Source organism: Natator depressus, chromosome 13, assembly GCF_965152275.1.
Source record: "Natator depressus isolate rNatDep1 chromosome 13, rNatDep2.hap1, whole genome shotgun sequence".
Lineage (NCBI taxonomy): Eukaryota > Metazoa > Chordata > Testudines > Cheloniidae > Natator > Natator depressus.
The window spans coordinates 7,470,596-7,495,984 of NC_134246.1; the positions used below are offsets into that span (position 1 = coordinate 7,470,596).

General features: G+C 42.2%; 1 protein-coding gene across 1 annotated transcript in view; it reads right to left on the minus strand.

Annotated features, from left to right (window-relative positions):
• The window catches only part of NTSR1 (neurotensin receptor 1), a 107,874-nt gene that overhangs the window by 30,554 nt on the left and 51,931 nt on the right, over positions 1-25,389 (minus strand). Inside the window, exon 2 of the mRNA XM_074969606.1 lies at positions 5,189-5,390. Within this exon, the coding sequence (XP_074825707.1) occupies positions 5,189-5,390 (202 nt within the window). The remainder of the gene's footprint in view (positions 1-5,188; positions 5,391-25,389) is intronic.

The window sequence follows — 25,389 nt, forward strand, 5'->3', positions numbered from 1 at the left end:
AAGTGATCCATCCCCTGTTGTCCAGTCCCAGGCTCTGGCAGTCAGAGGTTTAGGGACACCTAGCGTATGGGGTTGCGTCCCTTGACAAGCTTGGGTAATTACATGATATGGAGTTACTGTACCAATGAGGAATGGATGCTGCATGCTCCTATGGGGTGGTGGAGCAGGTATTTATATGAACTCTTGTGCACACTGCCCCCTGGTGTTGCTGCCGAAGCAATGCTGAAGCGCTTTGCTTCACGGCCACACTCTGATCCTGACTTGGGGAGTCTAAACCAACATAATTTGTACTGAAGCCCTAATCATAGAATCATAGAATATCAGGGTTGGAAGGGCCCTCAGGAGGTCATCTAGTCCAACCCCCTGCTCAAAGCAGGACCAATCCCCAACTAAATCATCCCAGCCAGGGCTTTGTCAAGCCTGACCTTAAAAACCTCTAAGGAAGGAGATTCCACCACCTCCCTAGGTAACGGATTCCAGTGCTTCACCACCCTCCTAGTGAAAAAGTTTTTCCTAATATCCAACCTAACCCTCCCCCACTGTGACTTGAGACCATTGCTTCTTGTTCTGGCAAATGTCTAATGTGCAACAGCTTTCCTGAGCATTGGCACTAAATCTTCAAGGTGAAAATTTGCCTGGAAAAAATAATAATATAATAATTAACAAAAGCTTCTTTACTTGGAGAAAAGACCCATGTCTTACAGTGTCTTACAGAGACACCTATTTGTGAATAAATTCTTTTATAAGGGAGTCACTCTTGGGGAATGAGAGGTATAAATTTAGTTTTTTGCATTGTTATTCATGAAGAAATCTATCTTCCTTCATCTAAAGGATACAACTCAGTGTCAGGACAAAGGTGTTGGGGCTGAGCGAGAAAAGACTGACACTTGATAAATAGAAATAGGCAGAAGTATTAAAATAGAATAAAATATTAATCCATTGAGGTGCTGATATGGCTTCCATCCTTGTAATATCTAAATGCCTCCCAAGCATTAATACATTTATCTTCATACTAGCCCTGTGAGGTATTATTATCCCCATTTTCGAGATGGTTAAGGAAGGCGTAGAGAGATTACATGACTTACCCATGGTCAGACAAGAAGAATGGAATGAAGCTGGGAACTGAACAATGCCTCCTGGGTCGCCAGTGAGTTGCTTAGCCACAGGACGATCCTTTCTTTCACTAAGTGCTAGACAAGATAGTGTTCAGAATGCCTCAGCCTCGTCTATCACAGCCTCCATCAGAGCCGTGGTGCTGCAGTCATTGGGAATAATGGACCTGAAAAATCCTAGGGTGACATCCTGGCGCCATGGACGTCAATAGGAGTTTTGCCATCAATAGGGCTAAGATTTCACTCCTGGGTAGACCAGGTCAAACAGACATCATAGCAGTGAAAGCATTTCAGCTTCAACCAAGGTAATGATGACGGTGGCTGTATGGAAAACCACCAGAAAAACTGTCACACTGTACTTTATACCTGCGACTGTCACCATATAAAACAGAAGAGAAGCGTCTTTTATTAGAATATTTTCTGTGCCTTTTTTGAACTGATTCTGTTCTATCACCTCCCAGTTTATTCTCCAGATTCCTTTGCTTTTCCCTTGTCCCATTAAGTTAAGACATCAAGTTTGCCATAGGTCAGCTCTATTTCCAGGTTCGAGATCTTTGATTTGACCTGTGTCTGAACCACAGCTCTGCACAGAAATAAAGGTAACAAAGCAGTCTCTGCATTGCCTCAAATGTTATTGACTAAACCGTTTTTGATTAAAATTCTGTCAGCAGTTTTGCTCTTGGCTTCATTTATAAACTCTACCACCAAGAGTGTGTACATATGAGCATATGTGCTGAATAGATTTATGGACTCTGTGTATAGAAAGCAAGAAGATAAATCGTGTTACCCACAACAATGGGCAACCAGAAACTCTCAGTGTCACTTCAATAGGCACCCACAATAGCCTAATTTCTCCAGGTAATTATCCTGAACGCCCATGCAAATGGTTGGTTAGACAACATATGCATTCTGTGACGGGGCAAGGCCAGATGGCTATAGAAAAGTAGTGGGAGATAGATATATTAGCTCCAAGCTAAACAAATCCCTGGTACCAGGATAAGTGAAATGGAAGCTGCTCCGGGTCAATTAAGATACCTGGGGCCAATTAAGAACTTTCCAGAAGGCAGGGAGAATGCTAGGCTGATTGGGACACCTGAAGCCAATCAGGGGCTGGCTGAAACTAGTTAAAAGCCTCCCAGTCACTCAGGTAGGTGTACATGTCAGGAGCTGTGGGAGGAAGTTGCACTGTTGGAGAGGCTGAGTAGTACACACCATATCAGGCACAAGGAAGGAGGCCCTGAGGTAAGGGTGAAGTGGAGCTTGAGGAAGTGAGGGCTGCTGTGGGGGAAGTAGCCCAGGGAATTGTACATGTCATGTTTCTAAAAGGTCAGCGACCATAGCTGATACTATTAGAGTCCCTGGGCTGGAGCCTGGAGTAGAAGGTGGGGCCGGGCTCCCCCCACCCCCTTTGCCCCCTGATTAATCACTGAGACTGGGAGACAACAGAGACTGTGCAAGGAAGGATAACTTCTCCTCACCTCCCTCGCTGGCTTATGATGAAAATGGCTCAGTAGACTGTGACCCTTGTCTCTAGAGAGAGCAGGGTTACGTGGAAGGTCACAGTGAGCCTCTGAGGCTAGTGAAATCCACCAGGAAACGCAGGACCCACGGAGGCAAGGACAGAGCTTTGTCACAACTCCTAGTTATGGCAATGGTCTGTGCAACCGCAATAACTGTGTGTGCAAATGTGAATCCATTATTTGCCTGGGCATGTTTGCAAAAGCTGGGCCTGGATGTCTGAACCATATTTAAATTATTCAGAAGTTTGGGTTGGCTGTAGTTCATTGAAGCCCACAGTTTATTCCTGGGAATGGGTGCACAATGTGGGCTGGGGGAAAGATGCGAAATGCAGCCTCTGCGCAGCCACAAATGCAATCTTCATGCTTGCCTGAGCACATGGAGTGCTCGCTGCTCCAAAGGGACGGAAGAGGATGGGTAGGAGGTGTGGTCCATTGCACTGAAAAGGTAAATTCCACATGTGTCCTGGGCAGTTCTGGAAGATGTACTAAGCTGGGTGCCCTCTTGGACAGCATGACTCAGCAAAACCTTCAGTGCAGGACTGTACTTATACGGCACAACTGTACCCTGAGTGGTGTTAGTGTAAATGTGCAGATGGAACCATTCCTGCTGCTCCACAATGCAGTTCCTCCTTCTCCTTGCTGACATCGAGCGAATGCTGGAACTCGGTCCAGCCACAGAACCCATTAACATGGCCTCCAGAGCAAAACCTCAGCAGCTCTTCACCACTGCCAGTGAGCAGTAAACGGAAAAGAAAATAACCCTGTCCCTCAAAGAGAAATGATAACACTGTCCAAACCCTCCCAGGTAATGAAAAACACAAACAAACTCTCCTCAGGGACTTAAACTGTCTCCTTTGAAACCTCAAGTCATAAAAGTAGAAACCAGTGGAAAAAATGGACTACGTGTGTTCTTGGTGAAATCAGTGGAGCTGGTTGTGACATTTTAACGTTATTGTTTCAAATGTGCTGTGAAAATGTCAGTTTTTGCAGGGGGAAAAATATTTCATGAGAAGTTTGAAGGGATGGAAATTCATGATTTTTGTCTGAAGTTTAGGATTCTGCCATTGTCACCAACAGAAATGGTGAAATGGCAAAGTTGAACCCTGGATCAAAGCTGTGAATATCTGTCAAAGACGAAGCGAGTGAGGTGATATTCTTTAATTCTCACCATCAGAAGTTGGTCCAATAAAAGATATCACCTCACCCACCTTGTCTCTATAGTATCCTGGGACCGAGTCGGCTGCAACAACACTACATACAATATCTGCCAAAGTCTCTTTTCACACACAGATACATTTTAAGTGAAAAAACGAGTCTTCTGCACAGCTCCAATAAAGTAAAAAATATTTTCACAGCAGGTATTGACTTTACTATGTGGTAAGGAAAATAAATTGGACTAGAAAATACCAAGGGATGGATTTTGAGAAGAGTCTCCGTGCAAAAACTGAAGTGCATTTGCATGCATAATTACTGTGACTGCATACACAAACAGCATTAATTGCACATGCAGTTGAGATCATTGTGCACATGTTTTCTATTCACTGTTGTGTGCATAAGGTAGTCAAAGTACAGATCCAAATCTTTGACTGTACAAGTTATCCTTAGCATCTTGCTGCTTAGCTCTTGAGCTGTTGGTAAAACCACAAGTTATAATTAAAATGGCTTCAGTATTTGGGCCCTGACTCAAGAAAGCTCACCTATTTGGGATGGCACTTTAGCACATGCTTAATTTTAAGCACATACTTCAGTGTTTTTCTAAATAAGGATGGACTTAAAGATGGACTTAAGTGCTCCCACAAATTATCTTGCAACTGTAAAACCTTAAATTTGTCATCCATTCACTACTGATGAGACACAAGACCAGTAACATGTTCGGCTAGAGTCAGTTAAAAATGGAAAAAAAACAATTCTGCAGGAAATTCAGAAGTTGTTTCCACTTTAGAGTTTGAATAATTTTTTGATTATAATAATTATAATTATAAGTATAATAATTATTGATTACTATAATAATAATTTTGATTTCCCCCCCGAGGACAATAAAATAAGTGATATCCAGGAGGTTGGGTTTACTTATGTTATTCCAACTTTTCCAAACTACTCTAACTTTTGAATAGCTTCTAAGTAGCAGTCAGAGAGTTTCATTTTTCTGTTTGTCACTCTTCGACTTTTCCAAGGCTGAGAATTTGGAAAAGTTAGTGTGTGGCAAATGGAAAATGAAAAAAAGAAAGAATGAAAAACTCCCCAAACCCTAGATAGCATTTATTTTACTGCATTCCTTGGCAAACATGGGGAAAAAAGGGGAAAGGAAAAAAGAAAAAGGGAGAAAAACAAAACAAAAAAATGAAAATTTGGGGATCTGAGGAAAAACTGGAAAATTTTGTAAACCAAAAACTTTCTTGTGGAAGTTTTGGCCTTCAAAAGAGGCCATTTTTCATTGGGAAAAAAAGATTTGGAGAAAAACTGCAACCAGATCTACTGCTGGTGTCTGTAATTCTACCAGGTATGTTCCAGAACATGTTGCTAACTCATTCAATGCTTAACATCACAGGTACATACGCAGAACTCTCACTCCGTGCTTCAGAGCTTGCACACGGCTGGGCTCCATGGACATGCTGAGCATCGTCTGCTGCCCTCCAATAATGCAGACCTGGTTTTCTTGTGCTGCTTGCTTGAACATGATGATGAGCTGGTTGGCGATGATACTATTCAGAACAGAAATGACGACCATTGGAAACACAAAGGAGATGAACGTGTTGACCTGCAGGAGATACAAATGGCAAACCCACATAGGATTTCAATCAGGAGATCATATTTTATTTCACATGATATCAGATAAACAGCATGCAACGGAGACCTACAGGCTACACCTTTAGCTTTTGGAATGCAGGGCTTATTGCACAGAGGGGAAACTTAAACCAAGGTGAAATAAGTTCACTCAGGTGGCAGAAAATTGGATGCAAGTGGCTAAATCAATTTTTCTTCAGTTATAGTGCCTTGTCCCTATATAAATGCAATATGTTGATTGAAATAAACCATTGATGTTTTTATCCACATGACCAGCAGGATACTTCTCAGCTTTCATAGTATACGGTAGCTCTTATCAATGTTTTCTGAATAACAGTTTCTTATTGTATTCTTTTCTTACCATGGACAATTCTTGGGCTTAGTTTTCTTCTGTTGCATTCAGAATACTGGCCTTTCCTTGTAGATTTAATGACAGTTTTTTGTTAGCTGGTGATCAAATTATCCAATAACCCTTGTGCTCTAAGAATGAAAATTGATCGGAATAAAAAGTGGAAGTTGTATTGTTTTTAATAGAAATTATTTGGTTCCTGGGGTTTTGATAAAATTAAATGGAAGATCAAATTAACCAGTGATTGCCTCAAGTGGAAGACATTGTTAACATCAAACAGAAACATTTGTGCATTCGCACTGTAGTATCTACAAACTCAGCCAGGAAGTGAGTTTAACAAGCAACAGCTTCAAGAAAATTAGAGGCATCTACATCTTGAGGATGCACTTTTAATCCATGCCAAGACTCAGTGTGATAAGGTCGCAGCCACTTTATATTGCCACTCCAGTGTCATAAAACTCTGGTTCATCTGCACAGCACAGTGAGAGAGAGCAAGAGAGAGTTAGGAGAGAGAATGTACAGTGGCATGAAACTCTGAGCTGAAACCTGATGAGCATATATCAGACTAACAAGCCTCTTCCTCCTATACATTTGAATTGGAAAGCTTATTATGTATTTCCCACCATGATTATTGTGGCCTGATTCAAAGCCCATTGAGGTCAATAGGAGTCTTTATACTCCTAGACTCTGGCGACTGTACATTTGTAAGAAGAACGAGGAGTACTTGTGGCACCTTAGAGACTAACAAATTTATTTGAGCATAAGCTTTCGTGAGCTGCAGCTAACTTCATTGGATGCACGCAGTGGAAAATACAGTAGGAAGATATATATACACAGAGAACATGAAAAAATGGGTGTTGCCATACCAACTCTAATGAGAGTGATCAGTTAAGGTGGGCTGTTATCAGCAGGAGAAACACCCACGTTAACTGATTACTCTCATTATAGTTAGTATGGCAACACTCATTTTCTCATGTTCTTTGTATGTATATATATCTATAATATGTGTGTGTGTGTGTGTGTGTGTGTGTGTGTGTGTGTGTGTGTGTATATATATATACACACACATTTTATATATATATACACACACACACACACACACACATATTATAGATATATATACATACAAAGAACATGAGAAAATGAGTGTTGCCATACTAACTATAATGAGAGTAATCAGTTAACGTGGGTGTTTCTCCTGCTGATAACAGCCCACCTTAACTGATCACTCTCATTAGAGTTGGTATGGCAACACCCATTTTTTCATGTTCTCTGTGTATATATATCTTCCTACTGTATTTTCCACTGCGTGCATCCAATGAAGTGGGTTTTAGCCCATGAAAGCTTATGCTCAAATAAATTGGTTAGTCTCTAAGGTGCCACAAGTCCTCCTCGTTCTTTTTGCTGATACAGACTAACACGGCTGCCACTCTGAAACCTGTACATTTGTAGGAACTGAAAGTGTTATAGGTCTAGCTGTAGGTAGTTAGCATTCGTATTTAACCCAGCATCACTGGCAGTATTGCAAGAGAAATGTGTAGTTAAGTGTCTATCACCCTTGGATCTTTTGAAACCTTTGTCCAGAAAGCTCAAATTTCTAGAGTGGAAAATGAGCTACAGTGATTGCAAGGAAATCATTTAACTAGCGGGTTCTGTGGACATCATAAACTGCAAGAGCAGTGTCTGAGTAGTTTATGATAGCCACATGGAATTGTTTCCATCTTAGTCGTCCATGAAGCACCACAAGCCATAAGCCTTAAAAAAAAAATTAATGTATGCAACAACAGTTTTAAAATTTCAAAACATTTACAATATTTAAACCATTTACTACAAGTGTTTGAAACCATTAAAACAATTTTGTTAAGACTAAAAATTATAGTGATTTTTGCCAGAGTCAAAATTAGCATTTTAACAGAGATCATTCTAACTTCATTTCCCAAAATGGCCAGGTCTCCATCACATCTGAATGGTCTAAAACAATAAATCAAAATCCATCGTTTGAAAGTCAAATAAACAGATGATAACGTATTAAAAGAATGGTTTCGTATGCTGTTATTTCCACCAGCTGTGTCTCAATCTAATTCAGACATGGTGACTATCCACTTGGATGATGAGTGCATTATAAATGTCATGAAGGAATGGATAGATAGATACACACCAATTAGTTTTATGAATTATTTATACCAGGAGTAATGCAAAAAATAAGTACTACACAAACATTTGGATAACAGGCACACTGCAGTTACAGGTATTTACCTTTTTGGTTCATAAATCTAAGAAAGATGCAAGTCTAGTTTTGGAGAAGAGAGAAAAAATTGTTACCCACTTTTCTTTAGCTAGACCAAAAATTAGTATGTAATGCATAGCAGTTTGCTCCAGAGCCTGATGTACTTTAACAAAATAACCAGCTGTGTTCCATCTCTCGCTATCCATATGATGAATAAGTCTTTTTTGGCTACTGCTAGCAATAATAATGGAAAAAAGAAAAGGAGGAGCTATGGCACCTTAGAGACTAACCAATTTATTTGAGCATAAGCTTTCGTGAGCTACAGCTCACTTCATTGGATGCATAAATAATAATGGAGTTCCTCTATGGTCAATTTCTTGAGGAAACTCCTGGATACACTTCATTAAGACTATCTGCTAATCGCTTTTGTTCTGAACATTTTCTAAGCAAGACTCCTGTATGTTCTACAGAAAAGACATCTTACCTTGTTGGTACATTATACGCTGCTGGGCCTTAAAAATGTCTCATCTTTTGAAATCCACCCCAAAACCTCAAAGTGCTCTGTAAATATTAAGGGTCAGATTCTCATCTGGTCCAAACTGACACAGTTCCATGGAAATACACGGAGCTGTGCAGATTAACACCCACTGAGCATCTGGATCTACCTAGATAAGCTTCACAATACACCTCTGAGGTAGGGATAAACTTGTGACATAGAAAGGTAAAATGACTTGCCCAAATTCACACAGCAAGCCAATGGCAGAACTAAGAGAAGAACCCAGGGGTCCTGACTCCCATTTCCATTTATCTAACTGCTGGATACACTTCTTCCTTACCTGATGCATAACTACTGCACTCAATAAAGGGAAATGTTAAATGCTTTACCTGCTCCCCTGTGTTTCAGCGTTAACTAACTTTCAGCTAGAAACTTTTGCCCCACCTGTAAATTGGCCGCATGCCCAGCTGTCACACAGGAATCATGCAGTATCCTTATTGAGCTCTTTAAAGCCCTGGTTTCTTTGCTTACACCTCATTGCTATTATACACTCTTCAGAAATCCTGAGAGACTACCTGCAAACTTATTGACTTTCCCTTTCAAGAATGTATAGTGACAAAACATGAAAAGCAGATCATGGCGGAAGGCAGTTACCTTGAAAGACTTTTTTTTTTCCTTTCTCAATTTATACCCAGGCTCTGATGATAAAAAAAATTATAGACAGAATCAATGCTTCCCCCAGAGGCAGAAGGTTTTCATTGCTGTCCAAAATTATATACAAGCACATCCCCCTGAAAGCAATGAATGCTGCTAAAAGCCCATCTCCTTCCTCCTAGCCCCAAGTATTCTGTGGTTTTATTCTAATCGGGTTTCTTTTTAATCAAATTCTGTGAGCTCAGCCCAAAAACTGAGCTGAGTGGTGGCCCAGCGCCACCTCATTTTCAGGAGAAAGAATGATGGTGCTCATAATGCCCGATCCAACTCTCATTGAAGACAATGGGAAACCTGCCATTGTCAGAGATGCAAATCTGTATGTATCTGGCTAGCTCGTGTGCATGCATGTTGGGGTCTATGCATCCAAATCATGCTTTGGGCATGCATGTTGGTGCTGACACACAAGGAAAGAACCCTTTGAACATTTGGCTATAAGTGATTTAAATATTTCTCCAAGCAGACATCATCTTTAGGGGCATGATGCCAACGGCAAAGTTCTCATTGACTCCGACAGAGGTAGGATCAGCCCCAATCCATGATACCAATGAACGCACGCACAGCTCAGACTAACTCTCAGATGCATCAGCAGCATTTGTACCACCATTCCTCGAAGCTCTGTAAACATACCAACAACTGAACTTCCATACTTCCCCACCTCTGCAAGTTGGTCTGCTAAACATAAGCACCCTTTTATCTGAGCTCACGCAAAAGTCTCTCATCAGAACAGGAGCAAATAAAACAAGCCTGGCCTACCAGGTTTGGATCTAAATTGAATCTTGATTCAAATTTACTCCCAGCTTCAGTCTTAGCCTTGTTTTGGCTCCTGATGGAAATGTATGGTCCTCAATCTGAACTCCCTCAACATTCAGGTTTGTTTGGATCTAGAGTTTAGGTTCACGGGCTATGCCTACTATCACCAGCAGTGTTCTGATCAGACCCTGCTCTTGCTTACATTGGTGTAAATCAGGAATAACTCTACTGAAACCAATGGATTTGTGCCCATGCGAGATCAGAATCATATCCAATGTCCCTACTCAGTACCACTCTCCTAGTGACATCTTGGCTAGAAAGTTTTGCACAAGCACAAAGCAGGTTCGGCCGATCGCAAAGCGGTGCGGGCTGTGGGATGTGCTGGCTGCCCTTCCTGCAGCCCCATTGGCCTGGAGCAGTGAACCACAGCCAGTGGGAGCCGTGATCGGCCGAACCTACGGATGAGGCAGGTAAACCAACCGGCCCGGCCTGCCAGGGACTTTCCCTGAACAAGCGGTAGACCGGCTTTGAGAACCACTGATCTAGGGTACAACAAATTATTCTATTGAATTGTTTTCCCTCCCAAAGTTGCATTTATGGCCTATGATTTCAATGGGAATTAGGCACTTAACCTGTTTAGGAGCTTTTAAAAATCCCAGGTGCCAATTTGTATTTTTAGGCACCTAAATATCTTTGAAAATCTGGCCCCTTTTCTTCCTGTTTGTACAGAGCCTAACACATGGTGCCCGAATCTGACTGGGCCTTACTGCAGTTCAAATGGCAATGAAGTGATTTGTTTAGTCAACCCTTTGCTCCCTGACCTTTAGGTGCACTTGAAATTGACTTTTTTGATAGCTGATTTCCTTTTAACTCCCTGTTGCTAAGCGAGTTCTTAACTTCCACATAAACATCAACACATTTAACACCTACCAGTGGATTGACACAGAAGATGGATGGACTGGGTTGGGGCTTCATATACTTAGGAGAAATAAAACAGATGGAAATGTATAAAAATTAAATTAAAAATAATTCATCAGCCCTGCACAATCACCTCAATAAAATCAGGCTTCTCTGAAGTTTCTCTGAACTCTGTCCATGCAGCTGTGACTGTGGGTTTCATAGAAGTCACGCAGTAATGCTAACAAGAGACTCGCAAAACCACAGAAAAACTAAACCAGAGCCACATCCATCTTGCGGGGATTTTTCCTGTGATTGTTAGTGTAACTCTCACTCTTCTGTATTCAAAACAGAAGCTCCACCAGTCCCTGCTGAGGTTTATTCTGAAGCATTGTGCCTTTGCATAGTCTTCCCCTGAACTGTTCTGCTCATGTGGTTTCCCTGGGATACCATTGAGGCGGACTTGAATTTATTTGCAACATCAAGATAGACATATCACTTCACTTAGCAACTCTGGGGAGGGCTGAAATAGATTTTGTAAATTAGAAGCCCTGAAAGGTTTATTATGTGACACCACCCCCCGCCCCAGTCCCAGGAGCAACACACTGTAATAGCAGGGCCACCTTGGAAGGATTCTGCATTTACTTTGGTGAGCTCCTCACATGAACTCTTGTTGGGCTTTTCTATTTTTGAAGGAGGGGCTAAAGAAATCCCTTCGCTTGGACATATTTTACATGCATGCACATGACGGAGGGTGCAGTGGGTTGCATTTCTACATCAAGGTAAAAAGCGGATGGGAACCTGATCCTGCATTAATGGAAACGCTTTGGTGTGGTTACCATGAATTACATACTCCTATCTGGAGGCAGGACTAAAACCTACAAGGGGAGTGTGCAGCTGAGCATCTGTCCTTAGTCATCTGCCCGGGCCCTACCCTTTTTTTTAGGAAGTAAGAGAGAAGCACACAGAGGGTTTGAGAGTTTCAGCTATTCAGTCCAAATACTACTCCCACTGCATAGCCTGACTCACAGCCACGTTTAACTTACACTGGAATGGAACAACCTTGCAAAAGAACTTGCAAGACCATTGTCTCTAAACCAGCCACATGGGTGACAGCTCATTCACAAGTTGTTTGGCTGACTGCCCTAAGCAGCACTGGAACCAAGCAATGATGCGCTCCCAAGTGCGCTCTGAATAACACTACCAGGACAAGCTGTGACACAGAATGTTTATCCCCCATGACAACACTTAAGCATTGGCCTCACAGGTGACTTCTCCTCTTGACACATGTATGTGCCAAAGGAAGAGAATGCCTCTGCATGAGGGAAAAGTCAAGGAGGGTAATTTTCAGGCTCTAGTGGTTGCAGCCAAAAGAGACACATTACTGTCAGCACTGAGGATTAGTCAAAACCACGGAAGAGGTCGGAATGGAAGATGGTAATTCACATAGTCACTCTGTCAAGGCAATCGGTAAAGGCACCAATGGATTATGCGGTGGATTTGTTTTGCAAGATATTGTGTGTTCCTTCCTATGTGCTCAGAATCTGGCCCTAAAGAATCATATCTCCAGATAAACCTGTCCAGCTATCATACATTTTCAACTGCACTTCATTTTCCCTTTTAACAGCCTGCAGCCACAAAGCCTCTGAACTGACAATCCTGAACATTAAGCACTTTTTCCACTGATGCATCAAATGGAAGTTCAAAGCTGATATTCAAAGTGAGAGGCATTAGCAGTCAGTGGAGTTCTTGGCTTTCACCTTAAGCCATCCTCCTCTTTATTTTTGTGACATTTGGAGACTGTTGTTGTTATTTTTAAAGAAGAACCTCATTGTCCTACAGCTGTTTCAGGATATGTAGAAGACCTGGAAGAAAGATTGTGATCTAATTGAGATAAGTCACCTTCTCGTTATGGAAACTTCATACCAATGTGACAACCCAAGTCGCCTGAATTGCATTTAAGTGACACATTCCAGAATCTCTTAGTAGCGATATACAGTCTTCAGCAGTTCCATTGGTTTTGATTTACAATTTCCTTCCCCACAAAATGGATCACATAAGTCAACAGACCACATAAAACCAATCGTATTTTTAAACAAAACCTTCAGAACGGATCTGCAGTCTTTGCAAATACTGTTTGCCCGAGGACCCTGCTTATTTACAGCTCAAACCATCCTGGTGTCATTTGGATATGGAAAGCTGAGGCATTCGAAGTATGGGTGAGAAAAACCAAGAACCATGAGCATAGAAGCAAGTTGGCTTGAGCAGAAGCATAACTGAGGGATAGTTGAAAATAAACAATTGTCAAAATGGACCAAGATAGATGGCTAATTGGAGCCTCAAGTTATGATAACTTTATTCTGGCAGAGACAGAGGCTCCTATCAAGTCACAGTACAAAGTTCAAGTGTGACTCAAAAGAAAGATTTCCCTCCCCCTCCGACCCCTTGTTACATGATGAAACATGGAGGTCACAGCAGAGGCAAATATTTCATTTTTCAGAGATGCCAAAGCTATGCCTTCTAAGACAAGGACACAGCTGTCTGCCATGTCAACTGGCTGAAAATAAAAGAGGGACTAGAAGTGGGAAGTGGCCAAAATGAGGGATAATTTACAGCAGTGAGTTCTGAGACCGGGAGAAAGCCAATTTTCTTTCTTCCCTCTCTGGATGTGGGAAGTCTGATGACTGAAATCCAGAATATGCTGCAGAGGCATGTGGAAAACCGTGAGCTGCTAGGAACTGACCTGGACAGACGGCTTTTTCTTTGCTCATATTTCCTCACATCAACTATCCCTTCAGGAAGCCTTCAGCTTTGAGCTGAAGCACACGTCTTGAGGTGTGAGAGTGACACTGGCTTTGAAGCTCTTGATTTTCTGCTGGTGAGAAAGTTTTAGCACAGAGATTCTCTACCAATACATAAGGGAGGATGGTACAGTGGTTAGAGCACAGGGCTGTGGGAGACCGAGGTTCAGTTCCTGCTCCAATCTGGTGTGACTCTGGACAAATCTCTTATGGCCTCTCCTGTACCTCAGTTTCCCTTCTGTAAGATGGGGATAATAAGTGCTTCCCTACCTCACAAGGGTGTTGTGAGGGTAAATGCATTAAAGATTGCGAGATGCTCTGATACTACGGAGATGGGGCCATATAAATATCTAAGATAGATAGGCCCTCTTGAATTCCAAGAGCACCACTTGAGAAATGGTCATTAGAGACTCTGTGTTTAGGGACTTCCTGGAATGTGATGCTAGAAACTTCCAATAATCCAAACAATCATTCATATTTTGTTTCTTAGCAAACCAATTAAACCCTATATCTGAGATCTAACAATCTACCACATTCTGGCTCACCTAATTTCCAGTGGAAATTAGAAGTAAATTATTCTCCTTCTGATAGTGGAGACATTTATTGTTAGTACATGTCAATCAGAAGAGCACATTCTGTTAGATCTGCTAAATTTGACTGCTAAGAATCTTGATAATTTAACTAAATGAATTTTACAAAATTTCCAGTTCTCACTCATTGGTCATAATTATCTTTTTTTTTGAACTGGTGGTGATTATTTTTAGCCCTTAATAATTAAAACACCCCTAGCAAATTGCAATATTTCATGCTCTGACAATCAGAGTATGACAAGCTTCAGAAAAAGGAAAATTACACAGGAATTACAAAAAAAAATTCATTTGAAAGTGTAGTGATTGTCTCATTTCACCCACATAGTTGTTAGTGGGGCATTTATTGCACTGGATGAGGTACACCACATATTGTGATAGGCATGTGTAGGACCCATGGATCTTAAAAGGTGTGTTGTGGGGCATACTGATCATCAAAGGAACTCACACAAAAAAACGATAAAAAGACAAAAACACCCTATCGCCGATGGGTGAACACTTTTCAGAAAGTGATTACTCCTTGTCTGATCTCTCAGTCCTCATCCTCAAAGGAAACCTGCACAACACCTTCAAACAACAAGCCTGGGAGCTTAAATTCATAACTCTGCTAGCCTGGGCAGCGCATTGCATAGGCTGTGGAAAGCTGTGCCCCCCTAAACAGCGTGGCATGGCCCTGCCCATGCTTCTCCCCGAAGCTCTGCTTGCCCTTCCCCCGTGGCCCCAGCCCAGCAGGCTGCTCCTCTTCAGGAATGCAGTGTGCTGGGGCTGGGGCTAGGGCGGCCGAGACTTGGGGTGGCTGGGGCTGCCCTCTGCTAGGGGGCCCTAGGTGCTGGGGCCATGCTGCTGTGGGGAGAGGTGGGGGTCTGGAGGCATGGGAACTACCTACCCTGTGCTTGGGGGGCCTGGGACCATGCACTGCCTGCCCGCCCTGTACTTGGGGGCTGTGGGGACTGTGCTCTGCCCACTTGCCTTGTGGTCGGGGGCTGGGGGAAGGCTCCAGTGAGGGAAGGGAGGCTGGGCCAGCCGGGGGCTAGCCTCCTCCAACTGGCAGTTCACCCGCCGCCCAAGTCTGCTAGATACTAAAAATCATGGACTTAATAAAGACATTGGCTTTATGGGCTTTTACAACAATCTATAACCCACTCTCCCCCCACCCTTTTTTTTGTGCCCTGATTGTGTAGGTGTTAATTGGCCATTTCTATGATTCTATCCTCCCTTTTGGAACAGGCACATAATTCTGCCACTATTTTGTTGTGTGATCTAAGAAAAAACATCCAACAGCGTTGTGCCTCAGTTTCCCCACGTGTAAACCAGTGGCAATAATACTTTCCCATCTTTCTAAAGCGCTTAGAGGTATAGCTGCAAAATATTATTGTTAATACAATCCGATAGATACTAAGATGCTATAACTAAAAAAACCACATCAGTAGTGTGCATATTTTGCATCCTCCACAAGACTCTTCGGAGAGCTTGAAGTTCTCTAGAAGGATCTCGCATAGTCCAAAAGCTCTACTCTAAGGCCTGGTCTACACTGGGGGGCGGGGGGGATCGAGCTAAGATACGCAACTTCAGCTACGAGAATAGCATAGCTGAAGTCGACGTATCTTAGATTGACTTAGAATCACTTACTTCGCGATCTCATAGCACGGGATCAATGGTCGCCGCTCCCCCGTCGACTCCGCTTCTGCCTCTTGCCCTGGTGGAGTTCCGGAGTCGACAGCAGAGCGATTGGGGATCTTTTTATCGTGTCCACACTAGATGCGATAAATCGATCCCCGATAGATCGATCACTACCCACTGATCCGGCGGGTAGTGTAGACGTGGCCTAACTGTTTTGCTCTGGGAATGATATGCATAGATCAAGAGGGTTCAGGAGCAACTTAATTCCACCCAAGCAAAACCTTTTCAACAGAGTGTTAAATATCATCTGGAGACATTTAAAATAAAGGTTATAATGATGTGAAACATTGTTCACATGCACAGCTATCTGATATCAAAATGTTACGGTCTACTATGAATTACAGATGTAACCTTTGAAGTTAGCACATGACACAGCAGTGACCATAGGGGATATATGATAGCATCAGGCTACATATCTGAAAGAGGCAGGAAGGGGAAATCAGCACTAGTTTTGTTTGTTTTTTCTTATTTTATCAGTAGGAATTAGTTAAGGAACCTTCACATAATTATGCAGCAAACTTCAGAAAATGTTAGAGTAAACTAAGGGCCTTATTCTCTTATCACTTACACCAATGTAAATCAGGAGTAATTAATTCCCTTGAAGTCAGTGAAATTACACTAGTGTAAAACTGATTTAAGTGAGAAGAGAATCAGGCCTCAGATGTCAACACCTCAAGCAAAGGAAACCAAGCAAAAAATATGAGTGCTCCTTTTCCCTAGCTAGATGCATCCTCAAAACTGTAGGGGTGGGGAAGCTCAGAAAGAACTGCACATTCGTGTGCTGATTCAGATCCACCTCTATTTGAACAACTCCATAGCTTCACTGATTCAAACTGGTGTAAATTAAAGGAGCACCAGGATGAGTATGAATAATTGTACATCTCATATTTCAACAGTGGTTCCATCTTTTTTCAAATTGACATTTACAGGCCGTTAGCTAGGATTTTAACACTAGACATACTTCCTTATACTCCAACGAGGAGAGTTTGTCTTGACACAGCAATCGATATCGACAGTCACATCCCAGCCACTTCTATAGAATAACTAAACAAAGTCACAGCTGGTTGAAAGAAAGTTTTTAGTAAGATGCAACACGTGTTGCACTTCAGCACACCCTCGTGACTAGTTTGGGAATGGCATCACAGGCTCATTAGAGGCTTCTGGACAGTCTCAGCCATGGAGGAAGCAAACTGATTGTAATTTGTATTTGCACAGGGGAGGGGCAGCACAGTGGCTTAGATGAAGGAGTGGACAAAAGCCTGAAGACAACCTGCAATCTGAAGTCACTGAGTCACATCCTAGTCCCAGGGATTTTAATGGAATGACTCTCACTGATATCAAAGAGCCCAGGATTTGATCCATTGTCATGCAAATGTAAGTGAAGCTTCGCAATAGGTAACTCCATTTGCCAAGCTCATTCTGCTCACAAAGAGCCAGTACTTCAATGATGATGCAGGCACTGATGGATTGTTAACATTTTTTCCAACTGAATTTACATGGTTTCATCTGATGAAGTGAGCTGTAGCTCACGAAAGCTTATGCTCAAATAAATTGGTTAGTCTCTAAGGTGCCACAAGTACTCCTTTTCTTTTTGCGAATACGGACTAACACGGCTGTTACTCTGAAACATGGTTTCTACCACATTAACAAGTCTCATTTGCATTAAAGATGGAACCAGGTTTTATTTGAGAGGATTTGTTGATCCTGCTTAAAATATCTGAAGTAATTGCGGTTTAATGAGACTGAAGATATACTGTATATTCACTAAAAAAGAAAAGGAGGACTTGTGGCACCTTAGAGACTAACCAATTTATTTGAGCATAAGCTTTCATGGGCTACAGCCCACTTCATCGGATGCAGCCGATGAAGTGAGCTGTAGCTCACGAAAGCTTATGCTCATATAAATTGGTTAGTCTCTTTAAGGTGCCACAAGTCCTCCTTTTCTTTTTGCGAATACAGCTGCTACTCTGAAACCTGTATATTCACTCTGGCTGGTTGCTTATATTAAGATATTTTAGTCTTTTCTTGTTGGTTGATGTTTAAGTTTTATTTAGGTTTTATTTACATAAAAAAATCGATGTGTCTCTGTGGAGTTTAATGGTGTCATGCAATATTTCCAAACCTCACCTACATGCTTTAAGACCTACAGCAACTACCACTGAGAAGACAGGACATACTGCACAGTAGGCCCTGTTCTATATGGTTGGAGACGCAGGGGAACCCTGGACTAAGGTGACCAGATGTCCCATTTTTATAGGGACAGTCCCGTTTTTGGGGACTTTTTCTTATAAGGGGGCCTATTACCCCTCACCCCCTGTCCCATTTTTTCACAGTTGCTATCTAGTCACCATACCCTGGATGGTTAAAGACTCCCTAATCTGCCATTCAGACATCTACTCTATTGTCTTCCAATTGCTGACCCTAGGCAACAGCTCTGCCTATGGCTCCCACATAGGTCAGCTCTGTAAGTGTTTGGCCAGAGTCTCCAAATATTAAAGGGTTAGGGGAGAACAACAGGGTCCAGTGGCTAGAGCACAGGATTGGGTGTAGGGTGAACTGGATTCCCTCCCTAGGGGTGCTTCTGAGCATCTGCAGTCTGTGACCTTGGAAGAGGCACTTTACCTCTCTGAGCTTTCTATAAAATGGGGATAAAGGCTATCGAGCTGGCTTTGTAAAGCGCGGTGAGGTAAAAACCGCGATATAAGGGCTACTTACTGTTAAATGCTACAGACACTGCTACTGTGCACATGCGTGGAGTCTGCTGTACACTCTATCTCATGGGCACAACAGCTCTCCCGAGAAGCATTTTTCATGACAGAAATGGAAGACACCATAACAGAATTAGGGCCCAATCCTGCTCCCATAGAAGCTGAAATTCAATTCACAGCATCAGAAACTGAATGGTGGCTACAAAGAGTTTGCAAACAACCCATTTGGTGTCTGTTTTCCACCTGTTTGCTCCACACATATTAATTGCTTTGGGGTCTGCGTCTGATCCACTGGTGAGATATGATGGGTCCACGTAAACTGCATTTTCATCAGTATGGTTTCTTTGTTGCAATATAGTGTTGCTTTATTGGTTACTGTAGCTTATCTCTTTATACCCATGAGCCACCAAAGAGGGAGTGACTGGTTGGTTCCAGATGGGATACTGTTTACGAATACACAATGTGGAGCATTTTTAAGCCCATATGCATCCTACTTGATGAGAATGCAAAACAGTTAACGATCTGGAGGTGGAAAATTAATCACCCACACATCAGGAGTTAATCATATACAGAGCAGATAGAAATGAACTGCTCTCCCACAAAGGATCCAGCATGTGTCGATGATGAACACATTCTGCCAGCCTTCCCAATTGTAAGTCTCCCTTCACAGAGAAATCACTTGCCCAGATGAAACAGTAGCTGGTGCAAAACAACTTCAATGTACCTCGTGCTAAGCAAGAGATTTGCGAAGAGATTTGCAAAGCCATCACGGCACTGAAAGGTGGTAGCATTCCTGGGCTTGACTGCATACCTGCTGACATCATTTCCTTGCATAGCTAAGATCTTGAGGTCTGAAGTATTTCCACGCTAATCACAGGTAGTGGCAATATTATGCTAATTATTATTATTCATCATAAATGATGGTAATATCTGAGCTACATGGGTGGTTAATTAAATTGACCCTATTTTGCTTGCAAATAGGAGCAAAAACTACAGGACATTGCCAATCCGTTCATTAGCCCTGACTTTGCTTCTCAAGGTCTTGTTGTTGATTTCCTTCCATTTGTTGCATCATTTTTGGCTGAACTGAAACTTACTTGAACATTTCCCCTTGGACAATGAAACCCTTTATTGCTACAGCTTTTTTTTTTTTTTTTTTTTTTTTTTTTACAAACAGCCACAGTCTAGTCTGCGGTGGGGAGGAGGAGGGAAATAAACATGAAACTTCAAATGACAAGTTGAAATTATGTTTTAAATAATATATCAGTGCAGTTGGCTTTCACTTTTCAAAATCTGCTGGGATTTTGGTCTGCGCTCGCTGTTGTAAAGCGGCTGTTACTCATCACCTGTCACAATTCATTTAATTTTCTACCCTAACGCTGCTCTTTGCTTGCCATCTATATATTTTAATAAACGTTCCTCCTGTGATGGCCAGTGCTCATGGCATTTAAATAATCTAGTCTTACTCCAGCTCCCTATGGGCGGTGGAGTCACAGGGCTATTTTACATCTTTCCTTTCTTCTTTCTTCCCTTTGAAATAGGTGGAGAAAACCCGTGGCATATCAGATGGTGGCCACTTGTCAAAGAAAGAGCTAGCCTGGTTATCATGTTCCCCGCGGTTCTGACTGATTCTGCTTTGCAGATAGCAACTAGTGATGCCCTTGTCAAAACTGAGAAGAAAATCATCACACTTCCTAAGCCGTTAGACATGACTGTAAGCTTTCAGTGCAGCTGACACACGTTTTTCTAGTGTGGACTTTGTAAACTGAGATTGGTTAAGAAGGTGCAGCCATTCTCGTCTTAATGAGAACAGTGCAGACTTGTTACATGTCTTAATGGTGTGCATTTGTGTAAATAAATCATAGCAGATGTTTCCTGAGGCCAAAGCAGGGATCTCTGCTTCTTTAACTTCTGCTTGGTATTCCATGGTTCTTCGATTCATGCTCAGTATATTCATTGTAGTGAATGTGAATCTATTATGCTTGAATATTTTCTCACAGAGCAAGTCTGAATGACCAGGATGCAATGACAGTCAATTATCCTTATTTTTTCTCTCTCATGATCTAGGAACATCAAATCCCTTCAAGTCCTGGTGATTGCAGCCCTGGCACTTGTATGCATGCGTGTTAGAATATTTAAAGGGCCCACACATGTGCTACAATTATAAGTCAATGTTTGTGCTGCGAAGCGAAGGGACGGAGTTTGTGTGTTCAAGCAGATGCTGTGTAGATCCCTGAACATTAAGAGCCAGGGAACCGTTAAACTGGAGGTGATGGTAGATTTCTTTCAGAGTAGCAGCCGTGTTAGTCTGTATTCGCAAAAAGAAAAGGAGGACTTGTGGCACCTTAGAGACTAACAAATTTATTTGAGCATAAGCTTTTGTAAACTACAGCTCACTTCATCGGATGCATTCAGTGGATTTCTGTCACTTCCCTCACTTTTTTTTAGAGATCTATGATAGATGCACTGTATAAAAGGCAAAAATAAATATGGACTGCATTGTGGCCATGTGGAAATATTAGGAGGAGTAAGACCTGAGTCCAGGCATTTAGGAGCAAATTGGCGCTATACACCTGCTACTCCTCACAAGGAGGAGAGCAGGTCAGGGAGTGGGGGAAGCTTTGGCTTTGCCCTTCACATGCCAGCTCTGCGGCTGAACTGGTTCGAGGTCAGGGGATGGTGGGTAGTAATCTGCTGTTGAAATAAATCATTTCCTTGGGCATACAATAAAACCACAAGTAATTAGTAAGTAGTAATTTGCTGCTGCTGTGGGTTATTTCCCTACACTAGTTGTACAGTAAAACCACAATCTAGCCCTAACCACATAAACTTAATTATTGGTTTCACTCCCTTGTCAGCCTCAGGGCCAGAATAAGGTATTATAAGACCAAGCCTAGGCCCTCAGTTTGGGGAGTCACTTGTTGAGATCAGAATTTCGGGATTCATTAAAAAAAATGTTTCTAGCTCTCAGAGCAGCAAAGAAAAGCTTGAAAACATGAACTGAAGGGTAGCCAGTGCCTGCCTGAGTGTGCATGTGACATGAAACAATCGTTTCAAGAGGTATGCACTGCCCCATTTGTCTTAACTCTGAAACTTGCTGCTTCCCCAAAGGGTGAAGTGTCCTCTGTGTGTGTGTGTGTGTGTGTGTGTGTGTGTTCAGTCTGCACTGGTATAGTAAATCAAGCTTGTGCCTAAATCCTTCTGCATGAAGCTGGACGCAGAGATGCTAAAGAGAAATCTAATCAAAGGGAGGTCCTGGTGGAGAGTTAACAAAGAACAGGAAACATAAAAATTGACATTGGGCCCGATTCTGATCTCCCAGACCCTGCTGCAGTGAAGAGGTTACCCCAGTGAGATCAGTGGAGTTGCACCAGTGTCAAACAGGTATAAATGAGGTAGGAAAATAAGAAAAAGGTGAGATCAACACCAACAATGCCAGGGATGATTTATCTGTTGGTTTGCCTCCAGGATGAAACATTTTGAAGCTACTTGAAATGGTTCACAGATGATTCAAAGTTACATTAATACAGCTGGTAAAATACCATCACATTAGCTTAAAATAATTAGCAGTTGACAAATAGTTTGAATTTTGAAACCATCAGGGTCTTTGGTTAACACTAATAAAGTTTGATTAAAAGCAGCTATTAATACTCAGCCTCCGTGGGGCTATGCACTTGGCAACAGATATTTAGAGTTTTGCTCGACTGACCTCAGAAGTTCCACCAGTTCTTGACTGGTTTGTCTTGCCAGGCCCTGCCATAGCCAAACTGAATCTCTTTGTTTTTTTTACAAGAAAATTGCTCATGGCTTGGACAACTGGTTTTTAGATGGTGCAAAGCCATGGGCCAAGATAGGTACCTGCTCTACTCTGAGGCCAGGCCTACACTGGAATCTTTTGTTGGTACAGTAATGTAAAGGGGGGTGATTTTTAAAATATTTCTATACTGGCAAAACTCCTACTGTAGATGCAGTTATACCAGCATAAAAGTGCTTTTGCCAGTGTAGCTTATTTCATTCGGAGAACTGGTATAAGCTATACTGACAATAGCAGTCTTTTGTGGGTATAAGCTGTGTCTACATGAAGCAGGTTTGCTGGTATAGCTATATGTATAAACCTTTTCTAATGTAGAGTAGGTCTCATGACTGTGTTGAGAGCCCAGTGCAAAACTCACCTTCCCATAGAAGCCTGCCCACAAGAAATCTATACGTGATTATCTAAGCCCTAGAATGGAAGAGCAGAGTCAATTTCAAATAATTTTATTCTTATCTCAATATAACTCTCAGTGCCTAGATACTGTGGTGATTGGCCCCCTATAAATACCTAAGGCAGATAGATTTTGCTACAGTATTTGGTGATTAGTTATAGCCTGGACTATGGTACTAATCACTATGCCAGGGAAATCTGTGTGTACTTTAGGATAAGTTAGCATTTTAAAACTCTCTTAAGTCAATGTTTCCATGATAGTCCTTCCCAGGAGGATATTCAGGTAACTTTTCTTGTCAGGTCTCAGCACTATTTAAGAGAGACCTGTCTCTTCTTAGAGCTGTTCCATAGCTTTGAAAACGTAACCGGCCTCTCGAAAACAAATAAGTGCAAGTAGCATTCACTGATTGTATCCCACCTGAATTACTTTCCCACAGCTCTGCAAGTCCTGACTATGCATCTCATAACTGCGGTGATTGGATGAGCTACCAGGAAGAAATCTTTCAGATTATTGCTTGAGAAAGAGGCAGAAATTGACCTGCCTCTGTTATACTTGAACAGTGTTGTCAAAGACAAATCAAGAGGTGTTTTTTTGCTTATAGGCCTGAGACAGCTTGGTTTACTTAATTGATTTATGAGCATGGAACTATCCCTCAACAAGGGGTCTCTGGGGCTTGTTATGCTCTTATGGAACATAAGAACACTGCACCTGCTTCTGCAGAGTGATATTTTTGAAGGAGGAGAGTCCAGTGGAGTACTTAAATGAGTGCCTCTCCTATTCAGACCAAATCCTGCATGCCTTAGCCATACAAGAAATAGTGCTGCAGTCAAGGAGTGAGTGTGGGGAGTAACACAAAACAGGGTGTGATCCTCCTGGTATATTGTGTGGTAATTGCTAACTGTCTGTCTTCAGTTAATTACATTCCCCCCATCACACTTATAAAGAGGAATGCCGGAAGGACAAGCATAGGAATGGCATGAATTGTGAAACAGTTTGTTCTTTACTGGTCCCAGCTAGCTGATTGTTATTGGCAAGTGCATTGCTGCATTGTTCTATTACAGTACACTACATGTTTTCATTCCTGTTCCTGCTGACTTTAGGGGCAACTGGATTGGGCCCTTCTTGATCCAACACATTTCTAATAGCAGCTATTTAATAAACAGAACAGCAGGGAAGTTCTTAGAGGCACATCCTAGTTCCTGTGCTTAGTCATGGGATTGTTCACATGTGGAAACCACTGAGGTCAAAAACAATCGTTCCCCCCCCCCCCCCATCACAGACCTTGCAATAATATCAGAGATGCTCTGCAGCTGATCCTGCATCCTCAGGACTGCAGCAGTCCCCATATCTCTTGCGCTACACCCTGCTATGCATGGATGAGCAAGTTGGCCAGACTCCATAACTGCAGCATAGTTTGTAGCTGATCTTTTCTCTCTGGAGCAACATTTAATTGTTTTGCATTATTTTAGATGCTTTGTCACCCGAGCTTGCACTTTGACAAACAGACTTCGTTCAGGTTTCTCTGCAACTTAAGAGAATCAAGTTTACATTGTAACTTGCAGTATTCCAGATAGCGCAGTAGCGCATTTAATGCAAAGTATGTTCTATTAGTACAGAACATACCACCGGGGCCTGTCCAGCTGACAAGAGTCAGCCTCCGGCAAATAGCTGTTGTGATAACTGGGCCTACAAATTTACCCTAATTGTGAGCGCAACTGGAAAAAGTGAGTAAAAATTCCTAAAATGTCACAGTAACCTATAATAACAAATGTTGATGGGAAAAGGTGCAAAAAAGAGGCAGAGAGGCTGAATTAGTCCAAACAAAATGGCCCAGTGATCTGTCTCAAGGACTGTGTTATGAGTGTGCCTGGTAAACAAGAGAAGTGTGGGATCAGAAACCAGTGAACCACAACTGGTGTGTTGGAAATTAGGCCTACTTGGTACGCAAACTAACGATGGGATGGGTTATTCCATCCATCACTCCCTTCTGGGGTCCTCAAAAAAGAAACTTTGGGTAAAAAGCTAACGGACCGTGACGCTCACTGACTGATTCAAAGAAGAGTAAGGAGTGAGCTTCACCATGATGTCTGCCACTCCCTCTGTCCCCTAGGACTGCAGACCTTCTTTATCTTAATCCTGGGAAATGTCCTGACCAGACTGTGCCAGAGAGAGGGACCCAAATGACATCACCACTTCCACCAGCTCCAGCTAAATCCCAACCACCACCTGGTAGATAAGGCTTTGCCCCCTCCATCCGTGTGTCCTTTTCCTTCCCTACCTTATTTCTTCTCTTTCCTATCCTTTTGCCTTCTCTCTAATTAGAGTCTGCCTTAGACAGCCAAGACTGCATATTTTGAAACACTGCTGTAAGCCTGCGACCAGAGAGGCAGCTAAATGGTATGCCCTAATCAGCCTGATGCTTGAACAACTTTGCCAAGTCTCTGAATGGCTGATAAGACTGTTACTGGCCCTGTGTTTTTCCCAGCAGTGAGGCTGCAAGTGAACGTCAACATCTGAGACTGATGCTGCATTTTCTATCTTTGATGCTCTTTTCTCTCC